Source organism: Alternaria burnsii (assembly GCF_013036055.1).
Source record: "Alternaria burnsii strain CBS107.38 chromosome Unknown 698, whole genome shotgun sequence".
Lineage (NCBI taxonomy): Eukaryota > Fungi > Ascomycota > Dothideomycetes > Pleosporales > Pleosporaceae > Alternaria > Alternaria burnsii.
Genome location: NW_024066111.1, coordinates 1,812,433 through 1,838,906, shown reverse-complemented (window position 1 = coordinate 1,838,906; position 26,474 = coordinate 1,812,433). Strand labels below are relative to the sequence as shown.

The following is a 26,474-nucleotide window of genomic DNA, read 5'->3' as shown; positions in this document are numbered from 1 at the left end:
ACAATGAGAAGGAAAACACACAAAGGCGACTTGTTCAGCCTGGAAGTTTAAAATGTCAACTTTGGGATTGACATAGGGCGCACATGGCCTCGAGATGGCTCCGCTGGAGTGGGCGAGCTAGCAGCTAGAGGGCTCCGGCGGCCAGGTATGCCCGAGAAATGCGGCGGCTCTACAGGTGTCGCGCGGTCACGTTGATGACGTCGCTAGAGACGAAGGCTGAGGCTGCTAGTGGCGTGATGCGCGTAGGCATGATTTGTCTTGTGCATGTTGCAAGTCAGATATCGATGACGAAGACCATGGTGTCGACGGGTGCCTGTTTGGCTTGTGCCTCGGTCTAACGGTCCGCCATGATGCTTGGCTGGAGACAGGCCAGCGTCGACGAATCATGGCCGGGCAAGGCCGATGATAGCAGCCCTCATCTGGCCACCATCGCCGCGTCGTGTCCCTCGTCACTATCACGAGCTGCCTAGCTCTGTTGCCGTTCCTTTGACAGCTGCTCCCTGCCATCGCGTTACTGCTGCCATACAACGAGACACGCGACGTGTCATCGCAGCTATCTAGCATAGCTTGCCTCGCGCCGCAGACACACCAAGATGCGCCAACGAGCGTGGGCGACGTCGCTCGCCACCATGATGGGCCTGGCATCGACAGGAGGCGCCTACAAGACGTTCGCAAACTATTCCATGGCCGAATCGCCCCACCATCTCTTCTCCATCTACGGCGACAGACCCGACGGCTGTCCCCCGTGCTTCAACTGCAACCTCGAAGACTTCAAGTGCAAGCAGTTTGCTGACTGCAGCAAGGCCAATGGACGATGCAACTGCGGCCCGGGATTCGGGGGCGAGGACTGTTCAGAACCCCTTTGCGGCGCGCTGCCCGATGGCAAGAACCGCTCACCACGAGGAGGCGCAAAGCAGTGTGAATGCTCAGAGGGCTGGTCAGGCATCAACTGCAATGTCTGCCAGACCAACAATGCCTGCAACGCCATGATGCCGGACGGCGAAGGCGGAGTCTGTTACAAGGACGGCCAACTGGTCAAGGAGAACTTCCAGATCTGCGACATCACCAACCGGAAGATCCTCGACACACTCAAGGACAAGAAACCCCAGGCGACCTTCTCTTGCAACGCCGAGTCAGAGGAATGCAATTTCCAGTGTAAGCTTCACACCCACCCTCTCATCCATAGCTGACCATGGCAGTCTGGGTCGACCAGAGGGAATCCTTCTACTGCGCCCTCGACACGTGCTCCTCCCAATTCACCGCCGAATCCGATCGCAACGTCACCAAATATCGATGCGAAAACATAAAGTGTGAATGTGTGCCCGACAGGATGCTTTGCGGAGAGGACGGCTCCGTCGACATTGGTGACTTCTTGAAGGAGTCGATCAAGGGACCTGCTGAGTTCAGAGGCATCTCAGCCATCAACAGCAAAGATAGCGGAAGCGTCTTCTCCGAGCCTGCCATGAACGACCTCATCTCGAGCGTCTTCGGCGACGAGAGTATCTTCCTACAATGCGACACGGGCGAGTGTTTGTACCAGACCGAGGTACCGGGCTACGAGAGGCCCATCAAGAAGATCAACACGCCCCTGATTGCTGGTGTCATCGCTGGTTGCGCCCTGTTCATCGTGGCTGCCATCCTGGCTGTCTGGTATCTCACGCACCGTGCCGAGAGTAAGCGATACGGTCCCATCCATCTGTCGGACGATGAGGAGGACGAGGATGCGAAACTGCTAGCAGACCACAAGCCAGCTGCTTTCCTCTTTGAAAACGTCGCATACAACCTCAACGGAAAGCAGATTCTCTCCGGCATCTCTGGCGCAGTCCACCCCGGAGAGCTCCTGGCTATCATGGGTGCTTCAGGTGCTGGAAAGACTACCTTCCTCGACATTTTAGCTCGCAAGAAGAAGATCGGAACCGACAGTGGCGATTTCTACGTCAACGGTGAGAAGGTCCGCGATGACGAATTCAGAAGCGTCATTGGTTTCGTCGACCAGGAGGACACTCTTCTACCAACCCTGACTGTTCACGAGACGATTCTTGACTCTGCTCTGTTGCGCCTGCCTAAAGAGATGAGTCGCACTTCCAAGGAGCAAAAGGTTGAGGATGTCGAGCGTCAACTCGGTATCTACCACATTCGCAACCAGAAGATTGGCTCTGAGGAGAGTGGTCGTGGCATTTCTGGTGGAGAGAAGCGTCGTGTCGGTATTGCCTGTGAACTCGTCACATCGCCCAGCATCCTCTTTCTCGACGAACCCACGAGCGGACTCGACGCATACAATGCTTTCAACGTCGTCGAATGCCTCGTCAACCTGGTCAAGAATTACAACCGAACCGTCGTCTTCACTATCCACCAGCCACGCTCAAACATCGTCGCCCTCTTTGATCAGTTGATACTGCTTGCCAAGGGTAGGGCTGTCTATTCCGGACCCTTCGAGAACTGCCAAACCTATTTCGATGAGCTTGGCTACACCTGCCCACCCGGTTTCAACATTGCGGACTACATTGTAGACCTTACTATGCACGCAAGCACTGCACGTCAGCCTATCGACGAAGACAGCTCAATCTTCAACCGTGACCTCAACCGTGATGGTCTCACCACAAGCGCAAGTAGTGCCATTGCCGTCAAGTCTATCCCTAGTATCAATACGTCGGAGCTCGAAAGAGATATCGCCGGTAGCCCTAGCAATTCGAGCATCTTGCGACCCAAGAGCAAGAGAAGGACGTCCATCAAGCAGCAGCAAGAACGCGAACTATTCACAAGAAAGAAGAGCTCTGCTCCTGTTAACGATGGTGCAATGTCCCCCAAGACTGACGACGAGGCTCCTTACGATCGTCGAGGCGCTATCAAGGCTCAGTGGTTGAAGCTCACACGTCAAGGAGGTAGCGTGCCTCCCCAGATCCTCGAGGACCCAGATGAGCTCCCACCACCCGCCAACGGCGCCACCGGAACGAATCTGGATCTCTTGATCAATGCTTACGCTTCTTCCGACATCGCCGCTACAATCCGTCAAGACATTGCCACTTCGGTGACCAGCGCAAACCAAGCCAACGGCACTAACGGAGTGCACGAGCAGAACGGCTTCGTTGCAGCAGGCAAGTTGAAGGGTTTCAAGAAAGTTGGTCTCTTTGGCCAGTTCAGGATCTTGTCTCGACGAACTTGGCGCAATCTCTACCGTAACCCGATGCTCATGCTTACTCACTACGCTATTGCCATCGTCCTAGCAGTCTTCCTCGGCTTCCTCTTCTACGGTCTCACAGACGATATCAAGGGTTTCCAGAACCGCCTCGGTCTGTTCCTGTTCGTCTTGTCGCTCTTTGGCTTCAGCAGCTTGACCATTCTGACCGTATTCGCTCCTGAACGACTACTCTTCACCCGCGAGCGTGCCAAAGGCTACTACTCCCCGCCTGCCTACTTCGCCGCCAAGGTCATCTTCGACATCATTCCTCTCCGTCTGCTTCCTCCCATCATTCTCGGTATTATCGTGTACCCAATGACTGGCCTCATTCCTGCATGGCCCAACTTCCTCAAGTTCACGCTTTTCCTCGTTTTGTTCAACCTCGCAGCCGCAGCCATCTTCCTCTTCATTGGTATCGTGTTCCGCAACTCTGGCGTGGCCAACTTGATTGGTGTGCTAGTCATGCTATTCAGTCTTCTCTTCTCTGGCTTCTTCCTCAACAAAGAGAGTATTCCTGCCATAGCCAAATGGCTGCAATCGGCAAGTCGAAGATCTTCCTTCCTTTTGATAGCGCACCTATACTAACAGCATTCAGTTGTCAATCTTCCACTACGCGTTCGAGGGCCTCATTGTTAACGAAGTCAAATACCTTTCTCTTATTGATCACAAGTACGGCCTTGATATCGAGGTGCCTGGCTCTGCCATCCTCAGCTCTTTTGGTTTCAACACACAAGCGCTATGGAAGGACTGTATCGGTCTGGGTGTGTTTGGTGGTGCATTTGTGCTGCTTGCGTACCTAGCCATGCATTTGCTGCTTGTGGAGAAGCGGTAATGGGGGGAAATCTGCTGGGGTGTACCTCGTGTTCAGTGTCTTTGTTAGTACATTTCATATCTATCGTGGAGGTGCATAGATCCTGTTTTGCATATGCGGCGTTTGGTCAATGGGACCTTTTCCTTACGATGCGAGAGGCTCTGATATCTTACTACATGCAATCTTGTCGACCAAGGCTGGCCTTGAGCTTGATCAGTACGGCCAACTGAACCGTGATGAGTAATGTGCATGCATGCGTATGTCTATTTTGCTATTTGTCATATTGTGCCGTTTCTAGTTCTTGCTCTTACAATGGCCCACACAACGAATCACTGCAATCTTCACTCTCCAACAACCTTTCCGTCTTCCTTCCCACCTTCAATAGCCGCTCCGCCCTTGAACTTGAATCTCTTCAATCCCCGCACACCTACGTGTATCTTGAAACAGCTGCCCGCGTGCTCGTCAACAGGGCCTCCGTTCTCTCCACTCGTGCCACCGGAGCTAGTAATGAAGAGCTCTTCGCCAACGAAGCAAGGGCATGTTGGCTGGCTAGTAGGCACCTTGATCTCGGCAACGATCTCACCTTGAGGCGAGATACGTAGTACATGCCATCCACCATGAAGAGCAGTCCACATGTAGCCCTCCTCATCAATGCAGTGACCATCAGGCACGGCATCCTTACCATACCGGTTGTCCTCCGGCATGGTAAAGAAGGGGCGCTTGTTACTGATCTCACCCGTCTTTGGGTCGAAATTGAACTGGAAGATAGTTTTCGTTGGACTGTCAGCAAAGAACATGGTATCGTCGTTCTTGTTCCATGTCGTGCCATTCGGAATCGTGATATCGCTCATGGGTCGATCAAGACTCAGATCGGGGTTGAGACGGAAAACTGCACCGTCCTCTCTCCACTTGGAGACCATGGGATCGAACATGAAGCCCGCCCAGAAGCGGCCTGCTGAATCAACAGCGCCGTCGTTGCCGCGGAAATCTTCGTGCTTGTTGGCTGATATTTCGGGCTCGGACCAGACTTTCTTGATCCAGCGGTACTCGCCTGTTTGCTTGTTGGCAATGCCGAAGCCATACTTGCCGCCAAAGATGAATTCCTTTTCGTTGCCTTCGATGTCGGCGGTGCAGCCCATGGAGATGTCGTAGTCTTTGATGGTCGTCAGGCTAGAGGGGCCTTCAGACATGTCTACGCGGAGTAGCTTCTTCTTTTCAATATCGAGAAAGCGGATTGTGTTTGTCTCTTCTTCCCAGAAAGGACCTTCTCCTAGCGAGTAGTATGTCTTGAGCCATGGCTAGGGGACGGTCAGTAAATGTACGTTCCTATGAAACAGAAATAACTTCGCTCTTTTGTGTCGAAAATGTGACCGTCTGATAAGCGACTGACCAAACATTGAAGCTGGCTGTCACGATGCTTAAGATGCGGTTGTATGACCTCAGCGGGGCTAGGCCATCAAGTACCCCTCTGACGCCACCTTGAAGAAGCTACAACAACGAATGCAGGTCGACATACCTCTGTAATCTCATACTTTTTGATTTCCGACATTTCTGTAGAGGTATTCGCAATCTTGCTCAGGGTGGGAGTGTCGCTTTCTTCGTCCTTTTGTTGGTCGCTAGTTTGTTGATGTTGTTGTAGTGTGTTGTTGCTTCCCGAAGCGCCCGTCACGGCGGCCCTCATCGAGGACCACAATTTGGATAGCGTCGCTCCCATTTCCCGTTATGACGTCCCGATGAGCCGCCAATGAGGCCAGAAATGCCCGTTTTTCGTCTCCACTATCTTGCCTTTCGCGTCCAACCTTCCTTTAGCTCAGCGAATACGCAACGTATCTTCCTGCGATTTAATCACTACGGAGAATTGGAAAACTATGAATATGGTTTCCGAGGTGAACTAAGCAAGAGATGTTTCTGAAAAACATGGACGCATCAAATACATATATTTCTCCAGGAGCGACGTTTCTTGCTGGGCTGCAAGGTTTACTGCCGTTCGTGCGGTTACCACAGGCGTGCCCTGACCACAGCTGCACATCTCAGCAAGAGCACCGTCTGGCAGGATAGGTACACAAGCAGTATAGTGAGCGGTATTACTGATGAAATGTCGCGTTGATGAGGCGACGATGATGAGGATTTGCCGGCTAAACGGTCCGCCAACGCCTACAAGAAGAAGGCACGTTTAACGATAGAGCGGGAATGTTGTATCTTTGTTCCGGCTGAACAGGGCTAATCTAGAGACGCAGGTAGCTTTGTCACGGGCCTCTGAAGAATCGTGCGAAATTTCCATTTGATTGCAGAGGACGACTTGGGTTGGTTTTTGATAACAAGCTGCTTATAGGTGATCTGGCCTTTTTGGCGACTTCGAACCCCTCGCACTCGTCGCTGTTTTGAAGGTTCCTGTTGGCTCTGCGCGGGAGCCTGCATGATCTTCCGCCTACAGAAAGTCCGTCAGCATCAATCTAAAGACGTTGTCTTCCGCATCTGGCCGTCCGGAGAGCAGCTCATACATAGTGGCAAAACTCTGGCACGTTGAAGTATTGGAGATGGCTTCCAAAGACGACACACTTGACATGCGTGTGTAATTCGACCTAGCCAATAGTATCAACACCCCGAACGCTCACCTGAGATTGAGGGTTGTCCACTCAGCCATAGAGGCAAAAGTCACATCGTGGTGCATGCATGGACCGAAAATCACCAGTTATTTGCTATCGGTACACACCTTATTCTTCCGCTTCGAACTCATCTCATCAAAGGAAGCTATCGTCCTAAAGTACTCCACTTGGTGAAACAATGTTCTCGCTGATTGGTTGACCGCAGCCTTTTGCTGCAAACTAGCTGACGTCTCTGAATTTACCAGCTTCTGGGGATTTTGATATGTGTCGGTCCGTCTGGCCCTTCCTGAAGTTTTTTGTCGGCACGTAAGGCATATCTGGTCTTATTTGGCAGCAGCGTCAAAGTTGAGAGCGGTTCCTCAACGACCTCGTCTACTCGTCCTTCGTCGCTAGAACCCTCTTTGCGAGTGAAGTCTCTATTGAAAACTTTGATGTATCGTTCTTGCATTTCTGGCTCAGGATACAACTCCAGGAGTGGACGCTACCTGGATTCGATCGTGTAAGGGAGTGCTTCTCAAAAGCGTTGGTAATCAGAATACTCCGCATATTCGAAACATGCTTCTTAGGCATGTTCAATCCAGTCTTCCCCCAGCAACGATGGCTCAGGCTTTGTTCCAATGCCGTTTGGGCTGCCATGGCCCTCGTGATACATGACAGAACTTCTTGAAGCGATATTAGCTGTTAGGCATCTGGATCTTTGCCCTGTGCCTGACACCTTCTTATACGCATTCAGACCTTGGAAATCCTCTATCGGCGCGCCACTACCTTAAAGGAAAAAGCTGAACATCTCTTTGGAGTAAAGTACTTATACCTACTACGATAAAGCGTATTAAAACCTTCCTAGACATAGATAGAAAATCTAGAAGTCTATAATTCTACTAATCTTTCTAGAATTTCTTCTTAGAAGCTAAAGCAGACGGTAGACTAGGGCTTGTTATCTCTATACCCGTTGGAGTTTTTTTTGTATAGGGTGGCGCTGTAGTAGTAGTTCCCGAGAGTTCGATGGATTTGCTAGCCTCAGTACAGTCGCCATAATGAATGAACCAAGGGTTTTCAGCATGCTAGCCCTCTGTGTATCTAATGCGTTGAGACTAGGCCGATTTACATCTTCCAACAGCGTTTCTGGTAATGAAGGGGGTGAATCACGACGACCATCACAAGACTGCGGCATGGGCGGCGGACTTGTAGTTGATCTAACCTTAAGCAGCTTCTTATATTATATCTAACAGTATCACGCATCTCTGCGTCTCTGGAATATGACCACTGATCTACTGTGATATCTCACTTGGACCTACACCTATAGAAAGAGCATATCTTTATACAGAATTGCTGGAGCCGGGTGCGCTTCACAATCTGTTGCTTCTAACCTCGCGACATCACTGGAGCAGAAAGAAGAACAGCTCGATACACTGCATGGTCACAATCACACCAGCTCTGATAGTAGTCGGAAGACTTCTGCATCGAGTCATCGCGTGAAGTGCTTGTGGTTTGGGTCTGCTCATATAATTAATGACTGGTGAGTACACTCATTATGCCAATGTTCATCTGGGTAACATTGGTGACTCTCGGCACCATGAGCTCGACGGAATTTTCTACGGCATCTTATGCAGACAGACTCCCTTGTAATTGACACCACTCAATTGCGGGTGCACTAGGTCTAAGTGAGGAAGTAGTTAACGACAATGGTGAAGAACAACTGTCGCTAACCCCTGCAATCTTGCTAGGACAAAGATCGACGAACAAAGACAACAGCGGACAATATGTACTGCACGATCACGGGTTGCGCCTACCTGTATGATCATGGATGCATCAGCAGTCCGGGTTCAGAGCGGCGGTGAGCTCAATAAGACTACTGGAGGTCAACATGGAGGTCACCCTCAACGTAAGTTTCTAATTACTGAAATTCGCAGCAGAAATAATAGATGGAATTGTTCCATTAGTGAGAGGTGCTACCAGAGCCGTTGCAGTCTCCCGGTTACCAGGGTCATGGACATAATGCAGACTACCACTTAGGTGATCCTGCTAGGATTGATACATCGTACAAGCGAAAACGCCTTCCAGTCTAGCTCAGAGACACATTTTTTCACGCCATACTACGACTCAACGATGATGTTACAGCCACAGTATAACCTAGGAGCACATCAATGTCACTGTGAGTGTATGACCTACGCTGTACTTACCGCAACTTGGAACACTTGCAACCTGTTACTCAAAATTTACATGTGTGCGGCGTAGTCCTGCTGATCTCTTGTTCGCACCTTTCCTATCGGAGTCACAGGTCGGCGACTAAACATGGTATAAGGCTCACGACACGTCCCAACGCACGCGATCGATCGAGAGGACGATACCCTGCGGCTTCTATTGCGTACGAGCTACATGCTCAGGATTCTACACGTTGCTTCGATCAGTGACTAACTGCGCATCCGAGGCGTAGAAGGATTGGAGGGGGTTGGACATGAGAAGTGATGTGAAGCGTGTGTCTATGCACCCCATGCTGCGTCTAATTTGTTGGTTCTTCGAAGGCGGAAGTATGGGATCATTGTGGAGCGGCAACTAGGCAGTGCACCTCTCCTTGCTTAAGGAAGTGGGGATACGCAATGCGGCACAGTTCGGGTATTGAAGCCGGCGAATATCCTTCTCGAATGTGTTGGCGGATCCGTGATATAAGATTGCATCTCAAGCAACCGAAGATGTGAATCTTCGCTACGGTGGGTCATGACCTTCAATGATGATTCGCATTGTCCTGGCCGAAGCGCATCCTTTTGTCGCGTATGTAGCGTATATACTTCTGAATTGAGAGTGAAGCGCACGCGTGACAACGAAAACCAAAGGGTTCAGAAGGCAAACACGATGTCATAGTGACTCGGTTGAACGTCGTTCCGATGATCTCGAAGAGGAATGTGACACATGTCCATTTGCAGTAGGTTTGGGCTGTAGTATACGACTATGGTGACGAGGTACTGTCCATCGAGCCTGAGCACGTTACCGAAGAGTGTGTTGAGCTCATATGTTTCATATGACATTTCAAGAAGGGTGTGAAGAGGCCAAATTTCATATCCATGCCGAAGACGTGAAGGGACTGCTTTTGGGTAGACCAGGCTGTTTTCTATTTAGAATTATGGGAAGTCGTATCTGAAGTCCATGGCCGTGTCATCATTCATTTCAAGCTATCTCACGAAGCTGAGTTGGTTTGAAGAGAGAGAAAGTAAATCCAAATGAACGACTGAGAATCTGATCAAGGTTTGCATAAACTTGTGGTCAGCGTTGAAAGTTTGTTGTTGAGATTCTAAGTCAATAATACTACAGTCACAGTACAAGTCAACAAGCGCTGACTCAGAACTGGTCAGACTTATCAAGCGGTGGCAGAATGGGCGATAGGGTTTCGGGGGTTAAGATAGTTTTTACAAAGGTCTCTCGGTTATTTCTATTCGCCTTCCATGCGTGTAAGAGAATATACAGGCATGGTATGCGAGCAAAGAAAAAGGAGATAATTCGATCGTCCTGTGGGTGCTTGTCGAACAAAGGACAACTGGACCTGGGAGGGGCATTACCGTACGCTTGGAGACGCAATATTGGTGAGAAGGGCCGAAAGATCACCGCCGACAGATTGGTAGTGAGCAGGGTAGTGAGACTGACAATCGGCCTGACTACGGTTGTCCGGAACTTTTATGCAGCTTCTAGCGTTTTTTGACATGCTAAAAAGGTATGCTGATCTACTAATGTCCATCGAGTAACCCGCATGTGTGGAGCTCGTTCCGTGTAAATCGTATCGTACCGTTGGGTTGAAGTTCCTCGATGTGTAATGGACGATGAGCAGATGTTTTGACAAATAGGATTATTGTGGGGGTATTTTCTCTTCTTCAAAAGTCAGATGATGCCATATAAGTGACACTCGTCGATTCGTTTGGCCAGCAAGAGGGAAACGACCCATCTACACAGGCTCTGTCGCAATTATCCCCATTGCTCTACGCATCAGGGAGCTATCAATGACTGACCCGTTGACTTCTGTTGTATGTGGGTCTTGAATGTGTTGGCTTACCAGCTGGGTGGTAAGTTCATGTATGTTTGTGCCTTGGAGGACGACATGCAGGGCTACGTACGAACATTTGTCAAAGCTCACTTGCGCAGGCGGTCATTGGATGGCAGAGATACCCGAGGAAGACGCATATTTGACACATGATAGACTGAATGATCAGGACAAGGACAAGGAAGTGCGAGTCGACAGTGCACGTCTTCCTGGGAACACGACCACCGTAGGACACATACTCAAGGGTCAGCGATAATCTGATGCATGTATAATGTCTTGGAAGATATGCAGTTGCGATGCTTACCTGTGGTAGGTGCCGGCGATGCAGGCCGAGCGGAAAGTCATTCAAGAGAAGAGCACAAAGACCGTACCAAGCAGGAAGCGATGAGAACAACCACCTGGGTTGAACAACCCAGTCGGGATCCGTGTGCATCAGATACCGCCTCATGTATTATGTGCAGCAGGGTAAGAAACGTCATCTCCCGCTTCTGGGCTATATAGCGGATAGTATAGAGTGATCCAAGTAACGAAAATGTTACGATGGTGAGCCTTGCGCAGGCGGCTGGAAGGATTCTCAGCTCAGGGTTTTCTTTTGTGTAACAGAGAGTGTGTGAAGCGAGCCCCATGATGCATGTTTCGATGCGAATCTGCTACAAATGTCAGAAGTCTGTCTAGCGAGGACAAGCCCACATCGGGAATGTTGTGAGAAACGTTGTCGTATATGCTGCAAACTGCGGGTATTCAAGGGTCGTAAGAATCACACCCTGTTGGGCTGCGCCCCTCCGTGCAGGAAGCGATAGACAAGCACTTCAAGGCTGCGAAAGCGCCCACAGCGAGCGCGTTCAAGAGTATCAAGGCGGCCGTGCTGGAGCTTGGACCGTATGCGGATTGTCCACTGGTTCGATCTCTACCACAGGGTATCCCTTTCAATTCAACATGACTGGACACGTGCCTAGAGGAAACATCGTGGAGCATCGGTTAAGTGCCGAAGGATTGTCGCCTCGACGAGCACGCGCCGGCACCTGCCACCACCATCGCATGCTGGATCTTCACAATGCGCTAAGCTTGTATGTGACGATGTCGACATGGTCGCGGAAGGAAACGGCAGTCTTACCGTCTCTGTCGCGTAGGGAGGTGGGGTGAAGGAACACAAAAGTGGACGCAAAGTTCACCTGGGTACCCAGCTTCACCGGAGCCGCCATGTACGAACAGGTGCAACTGCACCGAGACTACGAGTCATTTCCGTATCTCATCTCGTCTGGATCAGTCTTCTAGATTGAGATGGCGATATGATCCGGCGGGTTGGAACAGGAACCAACCGCTGTGCGCGGCTGTACCGTGTATATGTGATTAGTCCATCACGTGTGACGTAACCTCCTAATCCGGTGCAGTCTCCCCTGAACTACCATCTTGGCTGCGCAACCGACAGCCTGGAGCCGGAAACTGGTGGAGAAAATCAGCCAACCGAAGGCTGAGATCTATCTGTGGCGCCGTATCCGACCACGGTGCTGGTCTTAAGCTATGACGATTTGGGAACATATCCCTGGCCAAGGCGCTCGCGAGGGTGTTCAGTTTGCGTCCAGAAGCAAGCGGCCTCGACAATTCTTGCAAAGGGTGTCTCTTGGAGTCATTAGGAGCACCATACCTTCCGCGATTGCCCGGAAGAAGGACTCGTCCTCGGTGGCAAGATACACGCCGTTGTGGCCATTGCACCTCTGCTCGAATTCCAGCCCTATACAGTGTGAAACAAGAGCGGATGAGATGTGCGGCATGGAGATCGTCTTCATGTCCTGCAACATGCACGCCGTTACCAGTGCTTCGGGTATAATTGTCATGGAAAGGGTTCGAGAAGCAGGAATCACACATGGATTGACGCCAGCTAATTGTTGCAACACGACACGAGCTAGCCCTGTTTAATCTGGTGTGCGTGTGTAGGATCTCGAGGTGGACACCTGGCGGAATTTGCAATGCGACAGGGGCCAGAAGTTGAAGCCCAACGTGCTAAAGTCGAGCGCAAACTCGAAGTTGCGCTGCAAACTCGGCCTCGCATTGAAGGCGCCATAAATTGCGCAATGCTGGTCTCGCCATGCCAGCCCGACGTGTATGGTACTTGCGCACTCATGGCTGACGATCAGACCCATCACAAATCTTGTGCTGGGACGCGGCATCTGTATCGTGAGGCGCTCCACATGGTCACCACCCCCACGGCATGCGCGGGGAACTGTGACCAAATCCTAGTCATATTGCTCAATGTTATCACCACGGCAGGCCGAGGGCTACCATGTCACTGATTCGATCGAGTTTCAGGCCGTCATCCACATCAACAAAGGCAGAGATGTCTATCATGCCGTCTCATCAACTTGTTGCTACCCCCACATGGCCACTGCAACACGTCCACATGAGGAGCACGTTCTCGACACGCACGTTTTCCAAGGCGGAAGCGATGGCTCCTTCGTGGCTGCATGGCTGGATGGCGTGGGTGAGCCAATTTCTTCTGTCATCCGCAGCGAGGCGAGGCGTTGCCGCCGCTGACCGTCCCGAGACGTTAGTGGTGCTGGCCGGGTCGGAAATGCAGGTGTACAAGAAGCAACCCACTGATGAGATGAGACAAGCAGCAGCAGCGGTGCTATCGATCCCTCTGGCCAAAGCGTGAGCATGGCGATCGATGCACGAGCAGCTCGGGGCGAAGCTATGCGTCGTGTTTTGTGCAGTGCGTGTAGCGCGCGAGGCACGAGCGGCATGTTGGCATGTTTCGGGGATTTTAAATTCGCGATTGGCTACCAATGAGGCGCGCTCAACAAAGCAAAATGAAGAGCGAGCACAATTCATTTCACAAGGAGCGGCAGGCGAAGGGATGATGTGCTGGGGCACATGATGAGACATGGTCGTGCGCATCACGCACACGGTGCCCGCTACCGCTGGCTTGACCGGCCCTAGCAGGCTTTGCAAGTGGAGGAGGGAGGGCCGGCGAGCTGCAGATGAGATGACAGGACGTCTTTCCGGACTGTCTCCCGCAGGTCAGTGCTGGAGGCTGCAGGGCGCGGCCATCTCGACGTCGTTCCTTGGCCGCCGCCAGCTGCGCGTTGTTGCGGTGGGGGGGTTAGTCTCTCTTCCGCTTCCGCGCATCGTCACTGTCGAACATGCAGTAGCGCGCAAGACGTGCGTGCATAGCTTGCCAGCATATCCTGGCAAGCACGAAGGCACCGCCTAGCGCGTCGTCAAAGCCGCCGACAAGGCATGATGTACTTGCTGCCCTTCCTCGCGCAACATGGACCAGGCTTGACAGGGGCATATGCACCCTCGATGGTTTGCTGCCCGGTCGGCGCTCCTCCGACTATTACACCGCAAAAGCCTTATATCACACCCGGTCCTGGCCCGACCACTGCCGATTGCGGGCGTGCCACATCTCGACTCCCAGACTCTTTACCAGTTCCCTCGACGTTGCCTTGCAGCTTCATTTCCTCCTCCACGCTTCACTTTACCACTGATCTCCAGACCTTGTTCCTGCAGCGCCCGCCGCTCACGCCTAGTATAGTATGGACGTCAGCCCCACACTGCCTCAACTGCCCTACTAGGAAATATACCCTCGCCTCGTCCTCCTGCTTCACCGTTTGGACTGCCGCCATTCTCTGCCATCCACAATCTTTTTCGCCTCCAAGACTGTTTATTACCTTGACGTCTTCTGGGTTGTCTTCCAGGCGACCCAACCAACCTTGTCATCCTGGCTACTCAAACTCTCCCCGCTATCCGGGCCCCTCTCCCTCACTACCCACGACGCTTCCAGCCCTCTTTGACTCCCCCGTACCACAACGATCCAAAACCGGACGGCCCATGGTCCAGTCAGGGCGGCCAAGGGGGCTCTGGCGATAACCATTCCATGTCCGTCCTGTCGGCAGGAGAGCCTCGTTCAGAGCGGAACACCCCACAAATGTCACCCATTCAGTCCTATCCCCCAATGCAACCACCGTACAGGAGTCCGCGGGAAGCCCCAGTGAATCCTCCCGTCTCACTGCCACCTCTTCGCCATCTTTCAAAGACACCACCCACTCCGTCTGACCGAAGATTTGGAAATCCTTTTGGAGTCCACTCAATTCTGAACCCCCAGGCCGAACTTGTCGAACAGCAACGAGCTTTGAGACGCAGTAATTCTCAGATGGATTCACCATCCCCAGTCGATACACAGAATTCCCAGAGCCTGCCCTCTATCAGTCGACCCAACAGCGTAGACTCTACTCAATCTACGCAGGAAGGTCAGCAGCATGCCAGGCCATTCCAGCCCCCAGAGCGTCCTCCAATACGGTCTCTCTACCCCGAGAAAGGAATTAGGACCCACAGCTTGAGCAGATTGAACCCGCCCACGGGTACAATCGATGCACAGCAGTCGCCCTTTCTAACTGCAAGTACCCGTCCTTCGGAGATAATGACGACACAGCCTGCTTTGCCTACACCTCCAGCTGGTGGCCGAGCGCACTATTTCCCAGCTACAGCTCCGACGCCCCCACCGAACATGATACGAACAGAGATCCGCCGACCAAGCGTAAACTTCCCCCAATCTGGTAGTGCTAGTCCAATCGCACAATACTCTCCTTACAGTCAGCCCGCCTCCGTTGCATCGAGTCAATACGACAACAACAGTACCCAAGGCCAATATGGACCAATGCGTAGACATACACCTACTCACGATTCCCGCCAGGGATCTGTACCCATGGAGAGTGAGCGTAATAGTATGATAGCCATGGCACCATCCAACCAGAGCAGTGTCCAGCTCATGACTATTCAGAGCCAGGATGGGTCTCTACACAATATCCAGGTAGAAACACAGACCGCTTCCAAGGGTGCTGATGAGAAGAGAAGGCGTAATGCTGGTGCTTCCGCACGTTTCCGTGCTAGAAGGAAAGAGAAGGAACGTGAGGCCTCTATAAGCATATCCAGATTGGAGCAGAACGTCCGCGATTCAAATGAAGATGCTGAGTATTATCGCTCCGAGAGAGATTACTGGAGATCGATTGCAATGCAAGCTCAGCCAGAACGTCACATCACCCGACCACCATCGCCTCGCCTAAGGCGTGTATCGGTAGCGCCGTCACGGGCACCGTCTTCTACCACCGGGCATGGCTCAGAAGCTTCTTATGACGGCTACGAGGAAGAGATGCGCGAAGAAGAGCGCAATGTTCGAAGAAGAACTAGCAGCTACCATCCGGCCATCGGTTCTCACCACACCGATGTGTCTGCTCCTAGCCATGAATCACGTGGTTACCCTGCGTCTACCTTTGGGTCAGTGAACCATGCTCCTGCTCAGGGACATCAGTACCCACAGCATCAACAGGCACAGTCCGCAGGTCCTCAGCCCACAGCCAAACGGCCAGCCTATCGCGATTCGTTTCCTCCTGAGGCGAATCGGTACGAGCACCGCACCTGAACCCAAGAGAAGATCCAGGAAGGGAAGCAGTGATGCTTCTATCCTATCACATTACTTCTATATTACTTTTCTGAAACTTGTATCCAAGATGCATGTTTCACATCGCGCGGGTGGTTTCTTCCAGCTTCTGCAATTTTGCGAGCACAAATCTGCGTTATACCCTATGGCTTCTCGTTTCTGTTTTTTTTTTCATCAATACTATGGACAAATTGCATCTAGATATCTCCGTCCTCGCGGACGTTTTGGTTGTCATCGTTGTCATCATTATCATCGTACCAGGATTGAGGAACTTCGTTTCGCCAATGTACAATACTTCGTCATACGTACCACTCCGTGGGCAGCATTGTTGTTTTATTCGTCCGCTCGCGGACACCAACGAGAATGAAACACCTGTTGTTGTACAAACTAGTTCCGCCACTCACTATCTACCATATCAAACTACATGGTGTCTTTTTCGATACAATCTAAGAAACGACACTGCCTAGGCCTTCGCGCATCATGTATTTTGTTTCTACAACCCATTTCTCTCTGGCCTTCCACCCTGAGACTTGCTTTGCGAGGGCACCTGGCAAATCCAAATCACAATCTCACATTCGTATGCGCCCAACGTATCACAAAATTCGACCAATGAGCCTAACTCCGCTACGGTGTTCGAAAACAGACGGTCATCAAAACTGAGTTTCGGATGTGGGATGACGGACTAAGAAAAGCCGCCGTCAACTCTCCAAAATCCATATCAGGAAACGGCCCTAGCGGATGAGGCCAGAACCATACCGAGTGCAGCCTCAGGCTGCTGTACACGGCCAATAGGAAATGAGCTTAGAACTGACGCCTTCACATCATATAACCCGCATTTTGCACATAGCGTCTCTGGTCAAGGCATCCGTCGAAAGTTTAAAGCTCACCGTAGGTAAGCGACCCGGAGCGATGGACGTTGACTCCCAGATTATATGGTTCAGCAGGTCGGCAGTCTTCCGCGAAGTCCAGGCCGCCGTACCCGAGTGTGCTATGATGCCTATCTCTTGTTTCAGAAAAGTGCTTCACGTTGTTCACAAGCGCGTAGCATTGGTCGTACGCCCTCGAATGTCACCAGACATGCCACGTTGAAAGGCGCCCAGATAGCATAAACTATTCTAGGCTACGCAGACACGTGTACAATCACAACCTCGCGCTCAAAAGACCGATGTTGATTCCACTGCGCACAGTCCACAAAATCCCGTCAGAGAGGTCCGTAGCCACCTGACCGTCGTGCTGGAAAGCAGCCGAGGATGTGAGCTGGCCAGAATTTAACTTCCCTGTTTCGCATACTAGATGCCGGAGACGCCTCCGGCGCGGTCCGTTGGACAATTCGGCGCATCCTCTGACCCACGCCGGAACTTTATGTACGGCATTATAGCGCCTCTATAGTTGAGGCCTCTACTTCTCTCAACTAGGAATTGTATTATCAGTCCGCCACTGTGCGCTACTAGTCCCAAACTTCAACGAACGCCCGTCTTCCTGTCATCTTACGCGCTAGCTTGAGAACTCTGCGGATATTATTTAGAAGCCCGATGTTGACGGTGTCGAGTGGAACTTCTCCGGTGGTCGATTTTACCACACCACAAAACGTCCCACAGTCGCAGTAGCTTGAACCTTCCTCAAAACGGTCCGAATCTCGCCACCTCCTTAGCACGGTCCAACTAGTAACTATCCCGCTCTTGTGCACATCTTACTTCGTACAGCGGTCAAGGGAACAGGATACCGCAATCGGCCGGACTAGAAGTTCCTCCAAATTGCGGAAGCCGCATTAAGCTGACCAGAAATTGCATACCACATTGTTTCCTCAATAGGAAAGTCGACGGTGAAATAGAATATCGACGGCCTTTTCTTCGAGACAAGGGACTGACATGTTGTTAATGATGTCCAGGCAGACACAATGACGCCCTGCAGGTCTTGGACACTCGCATGACAAGGCATGTCAAGACAGGTAGGGAGTAGCCGACCTATCGCAAGCTGCTCAACTGAACATTAGCCCTGCACCAAGGCAGCATAACAAAGAACGATGTCGCATTCGTATTATCTATATCGCTAATCAATCCGACCCTTCACTTTTCCATGACGACCAATCAACACCCTCACGGATTTCAAGACTAGCTGTTGTGCCGCTCTATGCACGACATGCCCTTGATCACCGTCCTCGTCATCGGACCTAACCTTAGATTTGCCGGGCCCCCGAAGCGCGCACGGCGCACGCAACATCTTCACCGCCATCTCTCCACCTTCGATTCGATGCCATCACGTCCGCGAACGCTACCAGCATCCGGTGTGATGCTGACTCGCGACAAAGTTGCGGGTGGGTATACAAGAAGAAGCACTAAGAAAAGTCTCCACGCTGCAGAATATACTGCAAGGATACAACCTGGCTTGCCCACGAGCCAGCCGCTTGTCCCGCGATCCTACGTCGTGAAGAAGAACTACCTAGGCAGAGCCGCTGTGGTGCATGGATACTGATTGATGACATGCCGCGAGTGGGGATAGATACCCGCCCAATTAAAGGGACCTGTGTGTAAGATCAGCACTCACTCACCGTTTACCTCTGCGGCGGGTAACAAGGCTGTAAGACTGCACATGCTGCAGCGGATCCAGCCCATGATCAGCCTCTGCTGTGCTTACCCGATTTCTGTTCGCTACTCGGGCCGAACGTGCAAGACAGGATAGGTCTTTCGGGCTGCGTAAGCACGTTTTGATTGCTTCTATGCAACTGCCGATGGTGTTTTCACGTTTCTTGCTTCACCACTACCACCACCACCACCGCGCGACCTAGTCATGTTGCTGGTCGCGGGATGCCATACCCTACTGGGATGCGGATTCCGGAATAACTTCCTCATTTTTCAGCCTTTACAGCTGATGTTTCTTTGACTTGCATGATGGAACCCATTGATGTACATCCGCGGGACTTAGGGGCTCCACCCACATCCAGATGACCGACTCTCGACACGTGTACCTATAATTTACACCGTATCTTCCTGTCATGTTGATGCAATGCCATCGACGTCGTTTCTACAGGATTCGATCTGCGCTGCGCGAACGTCGTCTCTCTCGGCAGTGCGTGTGTGTCTATCAAATTACCTAGTCACGCGTTGACTTCGCGCTCCTCCGTCTGGGCGCAATATTTGCTTTACCACATGACAATATATCACATTCAGCAAAGCAAGCATAGCCAAAACGCTCACCGGATTGTGTGACTGACTCAATGACCTTGTAGATGCAGCGCTTAGGCAGGCACTGTGATCTTTTGCGCCCTCGGTCGCAGACAGATCATGCACATATTGCACAGCATCGCCTTCACCTCAGCAATCAAACCATGCCTTCATGTATCCACCGAATGCTCAGAACAGATCTTTTGATGTCCTACAACTTGAACAGAATTGGTTGCCGTACCACAGCACAGATATTCGTACCTTCAAAACTTCGAGGAACCTGCAAGAGTGCGGGGTAGAATTTTCTCTGCCACCCAACTATATGCGCCAGTGCTGGGTCTTCGATGCGAATTACACAACCGATGTTATGTAGTTGCTTGATTGCAACGACTTGGTGCTACACATCCTATTACAAGAAGACTCGTCATTGATTTACCTACTGTATATACCTAGGTAGGTAGTCTTCGTAACTGGCGCTGTTACCAAGAACCAGAAGAAGATGGGTACCAGGTACCAGGTAGTTAGTCATGTACAGACGATGTAGACACCATCTACTCATATTTCTTCTCAACAAGGACTGCTGGAATGGCAACTTCAGCTTCACTATCAAATCTTACATAACGCACCGCCCCCTCGCCAGTTCCATAATCCCGCACATACCCACACCTCATGATGCAGCTAGTACAATCGCCGAACCACACTGCCGGGCCCCGCATGCCCTTGCGCCAGCATCATCCTTGCCCGGTATGCGCATCGCCTTTCCCAGGACTCTGCACTCAGAGCCCAACCATGCAAGCCATGCGGTACAACACACACACACACGCACGCACGCACACACCGTGCCCATGCATGTAAGCAGTGACAGCCATCCAAAGACTGGACGAGGACCCGCATCACCAATACCGTCACGTGAACGCACTAGTCTCTTCCAGAAATTCGATGCGAACAAGGGACGGGGATGCAAACGTGTTGGCCCCGCGCTGCATATCATATCATATCAGACATCTTACTCGCAGAAAAGCAGACCCCGCCAATCAGATAATTCTACGCAAAGTCTGGATTGGGCAGGGTAGGAGTGCCCGCCAATCGCTGCGCTCCCCACACGCATCTTCTCCGTCCGTTTCGAGGGGGTGGGACATGTGGCCCCATACTATTCTTAGCAGGTGTAGATGGGAAGTTGAGGCGAATAAACCATCATAGGGATTTGGGTTTCGGTGCGTCGTTGGACGTTCCGATCCGTTGTTCCGTTCTAACCCGCCCTTCAACCAGGCGTGCGTCATCCGCAAGCATGCAGTGTGGTCACAAGTGAGGCCATGGGACGCAACACACGCATATGGGAACGGTTGGAGGCTCATCGTCTTCATCGGTTTCACTACCTTGTAGATTATGTTATCTACCCCACACAATATCGCATTTCGGCTCCCAGGACACAAGTGCTTTCCGTCCCGTAGAGATTAAGTTTGGGGGGAGCAAGAGCATAACGCGGCTCGCGCGAATCGCTACGCAAGGGCAACCGACACGAAAATGGCCATGCAGGGTCCTCCAAAACTTTCCATAATGGGTTTGCTTTTGCTAGCTTCCATGTTTGCCATGTGGAAATTAATATGCATGACACAACGCACAAGTGATCGCTTTGAGATAAAGGCGCGATAGGTGATGCTTTTGGTGGGTGGGCGGTAGAAGAGAATACACGCGCGTCGACTCCGTTTAATCCCGCTTCACATTCAGGTTCTGTCAACATCCCACGGACAAGTATTGTTTCCAGAAGCAGTATGCCACTCCGTACACACCACTAGATGCCTCTGTACAGGAGTATTCACGCCACATTTGCGCACGCAATGTGAGACTTGCAGCCAAGCGGCACTGCTATCCGCTCGTGAGATCTCGCATGTTGTGCATGTCGCTACAACCGCTTGTATATGCCATTGGACAGCACAGGCCCTCAAGAATGGGAACGAACAGGCCCGTCTCACACACACGAGGATTCGCGAGACACTACAATCAGCCACTGGTGTGACGGCTGATGACGGGCAGCATGTCGTTTAGTAAACTGGCGCCCATAAGGCTCTCATCGGTGTGCAATGCTGTGTGGATATGCGCAAGTCGACGTTGTATTTTCATATGGATGTTCTGGGAGAATGCAGGCATGATCTGATTTGTGCAGGAAAGTCAGGCGCGTGGAACAGCCACAAGGTTGCATACACACCAGTCGTCAAGGCCGTCCTGACGCGGCCTTTGAATACCGTCGCTGGTATAAGGTCACTGTGACGGTGATGAGTATTGGTGGTTGAAGTAGATAATGTACGTAAGACAGTTGAATCGATACGGCTTAGCGTACTACCAAAATAGCGAAGTGGATGATTCTCGACACCTTTCTATCCGCCTGGCTTTACCAACGATTCTGTACCACATGTGTTGCAAGATGCCGACGTAGCTAACGATTTCTGAGTGTCTATATCGCTACATCTAGATAATTCTCGACAATCAAAGTCAGTGAACACCTTTAGCTCAAACCGCTGCGGGGTTACGCGCTCGTCGAGCTCAACCACCATTAACTACAAAGGGGGGTCTGAAGAACTTGGTCCCTGAAAAGGCTCTACTACCATGCTGATGGCGCACGACCGAGTTGTTGGCTTTTACAGAGATCCCGTAGACAGCTTCTCTCGCCCCGTAAATACTGCAGAGAGCTGGGCGGCCTACCATTTCGAGATGCATGCTCGGAAATGGGCATACTGTCACAATCCTTACAAAGTTCATCGCAATCACGAATAGTTATGTGATGTGGGCCATGGTCTAGCCCAACATCTAGCCAGGTAGGTCAATGGCTTTGAGGTAACAGCTTAGTAGTTGACATTGTGAATCATAGATACATATCCATGAGATCCAATGGCAAGACTTACATACTATTGAGGAAAACAGCAAGTTGGTTCGCTTTGAATTGCATGCCGGATATGTGGAAGTCCAAAGTCTCCTCAAAGGTATCGAACGCAGTATACATCGTAGGTCGCGGAGACCCTTCGTTAGTATGGACAGATCTTATTTTGTTTCTCCGCGAACGGATCTGGTCTCTCCAAGAAGGTCTCACACGGTCGAAGTTGAGCAAGAGTCGACGAGTAAACAGAGTTCTCAGTCGCGCGACAGTGAGATCAATGATTGGCCATTCACTTCGTCGCGGCAACAAGACTTGAGCAAGCGCCACCCCTCTATGGAGCACTATGATGTGGATACCGGTGAAGAGGTCCCACCAGATATTTCGGATCAATCTGAAGCTCAAAAAATACAGGAGAATTTTGGGAATGGATTCAAGGAACTATCTTGCAGCGGTCAAGATCTAGACTCGCGTTCGACCTACGCAGCAAATACAGATGATGAAGATGAATCGGGTAAACAGAAAACGACGCAAGACATGCCTTCATACGGTTCAGGCCATTCCGTAATCTATGATCATAAGGACGACGTATCAGTTACATCGTCTGACAAAGGTTCCGTGCTTTCCGTACCGTCTCTTGCTCCATCTGCTAGTGAAATATCCAAGGGTAGTGGATATTTGATAACAAAAATTGCCATAGCAACCAAGGAGGTTCTGTCCATATTTCGAGATGATGGGGTTCTTCAATCGCTCTACACAAGTGCAATACATGGTTCTATTGGGCCATGAAAACCCAAAAACACATTCAGACGGCTGCTAAAAGAACTCCCGGAAAACCTCAAAGACGAGGCACAAGATCGCTTGAACTCTCTCGCTGCTCGTTTGGTGGCACTAAAGGCACGAGACATCGCGAACTCTATAGTAGAAAGATACTAATCGGGCCACGCACCCACACTAGATGCAGCTGACGGGGAAGGACATTTGCCCTTGGGATACCCTGATCAAGACGCCTCAGATGGATATGAACAAGATGAGACGTGCGTTGACGAAACCATATTCGATGACCTTACGAATGTGCGAGAGTTTCTGATCCAGAGTACAGCATCCAAGCTAGTTCAGATGAACCTGCAGCGCTTTATATTCTCGAAAAAAAAACCGTCATTCACGGTTTCGAATAAGCAGGACTACAAGACTCACTCAGAAGAGCGAACAGCTCAATTCCACGAAGTCCTTGACCAGCTCTCTCATCTCTCAACTCTCAAGACTTAAACAAACTGTCCTAGGCGATGACTGCATTGTCATATTGCAACATAATCACGCCCTACGCCAGCTCCACTCATCCACCTTATCTGTTCTGAGGAGGGCTGTTTCGTTACTGAGTACTCCGAGTTACTTTCCTGGAGCTACAATGTCCAAGATAAGAGCATTGAACATCGTTTGAGCACCCAGATGACAACACACTGGACATCTATAGTATTAGACATTGTCAAGTATTTGCAAAATGTCGACACTTGCGACTCAGACCCCAAGGGCGAAACGTCGGACAAGCAAGTAGACATGAGTTTCTTTCAGGTTTTGTTGACCAAGAAAGTGAACTCTGATTGTACTACAGTTCTAGGTCTTCTCCGTGGAGATCTCGCACTTTTGACTTTTCGCAGACCACTACGGGAGGCCATTGCGTCTGCACCGAAAAGTACTATAGAACTGTCTTCCATGAACAACATATCTCTCCTGAACAAGGCCTTGGCCTTGTTCGAGGATGATACGATGGCAGAGTGGGATCGGTGGCCTTTGGCCCCTCGCATACCTGATATTGCAGCTGGGGACCACCGTCTCCAGTGGAAGGCAAGTTTCTTGCCTCTCAAGAGCAGCCGAATAGGACCTCTAAGCTATGGATTTTGGTGGATTCCGGCTATATGAGATCGTACTCTTACTCAAAATGAACACTATCCAATTCGCCATGCGCTCATTGCCGCAGCATCCAAAACAATGCCATTGCCGTGGTGTCAATTACCGCAGCAAGGCTTCAGATACCACTTCTCAACAAGATCCTGATTCTATTCCGAGACTGCAAATTGTTCCAAGACTATGGAGCATTCCAGCGACGTTGATCACGTCCACTGCTAGTCGATCATCAAGCTCTCCAACGATACAAAAAGCATCGAAATTGGATCAATCGGCTCGCATCACCATTTCGCTCCCGGTTCTGTAGATTCGTAAAGGTACCGCGTCTTCTATTACTACATCTGGAAAATACCACAAGTCTAATCTTTACAGCTGGAGAAGTTTGATGCTGGGCGCGTCCTTTCCCAAGGCGAGGACCTCCCAGACTACCCCAGCTTCGAGAACGACTACGAGTACGACCCAAGAACAGGCACAAACCCCATGATCTCTCCCAGGACATTCGCGGTCTGCCTCAAAGTCTGCGATATGGATTGTAGATGGTCATGGTTCAACCCGTGGCACGATTGCGTGAGCCTGCCTTGTCGTTTATACAGACTGCGCTGTATTCCAAAGAAAAAGAGCGAGTTTGACATACAGTCCGACGACGCCATGGCTGTTGCTTGGGGCTTAGAGGCTGAGCATGCGATGTCCTTTGCGTTCATGGCGATACATCATCTCGTTCCGTCACTTGCTGCGTTTGACTTCTGGATATATTGGTTGATGAAGTTTCTTGGTGATTGGCAGAATGCAGCTGTGCCGGTGCTCACGGTTTTGGCGCTTTTCGCAGTGTTATGGGTGCCTTTTGGCAAGCATCTTGGGACATCCTAGCACCAGCCAACAGTCTCGCCTTGTTACATGTCACTTGTCTCGAGCGAGAGTGGGACCATGCACACTTTGACACGCGACCATACCATAATGATGTGATAGCCCCGCCACACAAGCCCCTTTACCGTTCTGACTTAAGCCGGTGTTCAACATGCATAGATGATCGTGATCTGTTTGACACACATGGTCCATTACACAATTACGCGTTGCATGCATATTGCTGGGGTCCAAGATCCCTGGCGCCACCAATGCATGCAATAAGCCTGCTCAACCGACATGGCAACGGAGAAGGAACGCGTGGGGGTAGCCGAGCCGAACGTGCATAGGTTACACGGAGGCTTTCCCCACTGCACGCAATATTTCATTAGGATAATATGCATGCAACGTCACAGCAATGTGGTCACCGCGGAGATGCTTGAAACACGTGGATCGGAGTAAGGCGATGATAAGATAACGTCTTACTTGCTTCATCCGCCACCCACACCGAACCGAGTTCGCAACGTATTGAGCCGCCGCAGCGTCTCGGGCATGTCGTTGTTGCCGCTTTCGGTGCGCGTTAGGCGGTAAGCCGAGTAATCCCTGTTTTCCTGAAGGAGGGTATCGATGAGAGTAAAGTCACCAATTACACATTGACCGGAACTGAGAAGTTCAACAGCGTCCATATGGCCAGACTCAGAGGATGGCAACAGGGCATCCTCCTCGTTGTCAGGATCTATGCCCAAATCCGACAAAGTATCGGTTCGGTGTAGCACACCTCGCTCCTCGTCATCGGCATCTTGGTCCCGGGCCGCGTTGTCATTCACCGCTGCCGAGTCTGACGTGGTTCGGGTGTTGGTGGTAGTGGTAGTGGTGCTTGGTGCACCCCCACCAGCTGACAGCTTCGCTAGCTTCTTCTTCAGCTCCCGCCTCTTGACGTGTACCGAGACCATAACGAGCTGCAGGAACAAGATGCACATGTCAAGGGCCCCAAGCTTCCACCTGCTCGTGGGTCCCTGCTGCCCGATGAAGTCTATCATCAAGCCGCCATGCAGATAGCCTCGGGTGTCCTCGCCAGCCGAAGGCGCGGGATAGGTAAGATGCAGGAGGAAATTGACTCCAAACGAAAACAGGAGCAGCGGTAGAAAAGGCCGCGGTTCGTCTGGTGGGCGGGTGAGGGTCGCGGTGTCGGGGATCGGCGTCAGTAGAAAGCCATGTGTAAAGGTCTTGAACAGAAGCCAGAAGAATGAGCAGCTGCGGCCATGGTTAGCGCAAGAAAGCAGCAGCAGCAGCAGCAGCAGTGTGCAAGTGGTAAGCGTACTCCAAGTGGTAGAGTGTGATGAGTTCCAGGTAGACGACCATGTCCAAGTCGCGCAGAAGCTCGCCCAACATCTGGATGCGCTTCCTCTTCGCATCCAGTCTTCTCTGCTTGGTTGCCTTGTCCTTCTCGCGCTGTTCAGCCTCCTCAAAGCGTGCTAAGGCATCCTCCAGGTCGGCCAGGTGGGATGCAGCATCATTCTGGCGCTGTGGAGCTCGAGACGATCCGGCCTCATCGTTCATGGCGCAGCGAGAGGAGTTTTGCCTGCCGCCCCGTCTCTCATTGAAGGCGACGTGGTAGGTTGGTGTTGGTAGAGATGCTT

General features: G+C 51.3%; 6 protein-coding genes across 6 annotated transcripts; 4 read left to right on the top strand and 2 right to left on the bottom strand.

Annotated features, from left to right (window-relative positions):
• Positions 1 to 593: 593 nt before the first annotated feature.
• Positions 594 to 4,010, top strand: GT037_004779 (atp-binding cassette sub-family g member 2; the record flags this gene model as incomplete). Its single annotated transcript, XM_038929826.1, has 3 exons — positions 594 to 1,155; positions 1,200 to 3,631; positions 3,774 to 4,010. The coding sequence occupies 3 exons, from the start codon at positions 594 to 596 to the stop codon at positions 4,008 to 4,010; spliced, it is 3,231 nt and encodes a 1,076-aa protein (XP_038788098.1).
• A 320-nt stretch (positions 4,011 to 4,330) lies between these two features.
• On the bottom strand, positions 4,331 to 5,703 carry GT037_004778 (uncharacterized protein; the record flags this gene model as incomplete). The annotated part of the gene is made up of 2 exons (XM_038929825.1): positions 4,331 to 5,287; positions 5,506 to 5,703. The coding sequence occupies 2 exons, from the start codon at positions 5,701 to 5,703 to the stop codon at positions 4,331 to 4,333; spliced, it is 1,155 nt and encodes a 384-aa protein (XP_038788097.1).
• An 8,847-nt stretch (positions 5,704 to 14,550) lies between these two features.
• On the top strand, positions 14,551 to 16,041 carry GT037_004777 (uncharacterized protein; the record flags this gene model as incomplete). The annotated part of the gene is made up of 1 exon (XM_038929824.1): positions 14,551 to 16,041. One exon carries the CDS (start codon positions 14,551 to 14,553, stop codon positions 16,039 to 16,041), a length of 1,491 nt encoding a protein of 496 aa, XP_038788096.1.
• Positions 16,042 to 21,841: 5,800 nt separating this feature from the next.
• GT037_004776 (uncharacterized protein) lies at positions 21,842 to 22,000 on the top strand (the record flags this gene model as incomplete). The annotated part of the gene is made up of 1 exon (XM_038929823.1): positions 21,842 to 22,000. A coding segment is annotated over one exon (159 nt), but the record flags the coding sequence as incomplete, so codon positions are not given.
• A 41-nt stretch (positions 22,001 to 22,041) lies between these two features.
• GT037_004775 (uncharacterized protein) lies at positions 22,042 to 24,444 on the top strand (the record flags this gene model as incomplete). Its single annotated transcript, XM_038929822.1, has 4 exons — positions 22,042 to 22,052; positions 22,362 to 22,702; positions 23,420 to 23,640; positions 24,367 to 24,444. Coding segments are annotated over 4 exons (651 nt in total), but the record flags the coding sequence as incomplete, so codon positions are not given.
• Positions 24,445 to 25,325: 881 nt separating this feature from the next.
• On the bottom strand, positions 25,326 to 26,394 carry GT037_004774 (duf-domain-containing protein; the record flags this gene model as incomplete). The annotated part of the gene is made up of 2 exons (XM_038929821.1): positions 25,326 to 26,088; positions 26,156 to 26,394. The coding sequence occupies 2 exons, from the start codon at positions 26,392 to 26,394 to the stop codon at positions 25,326 to 25,328; spliced, it is 1,002 nt and encodes a 333-aa protein (XP_038788093.1).
• Between the last annotated feature and the right edge of the window lie 80 nt (positions 26,395 to 26,474).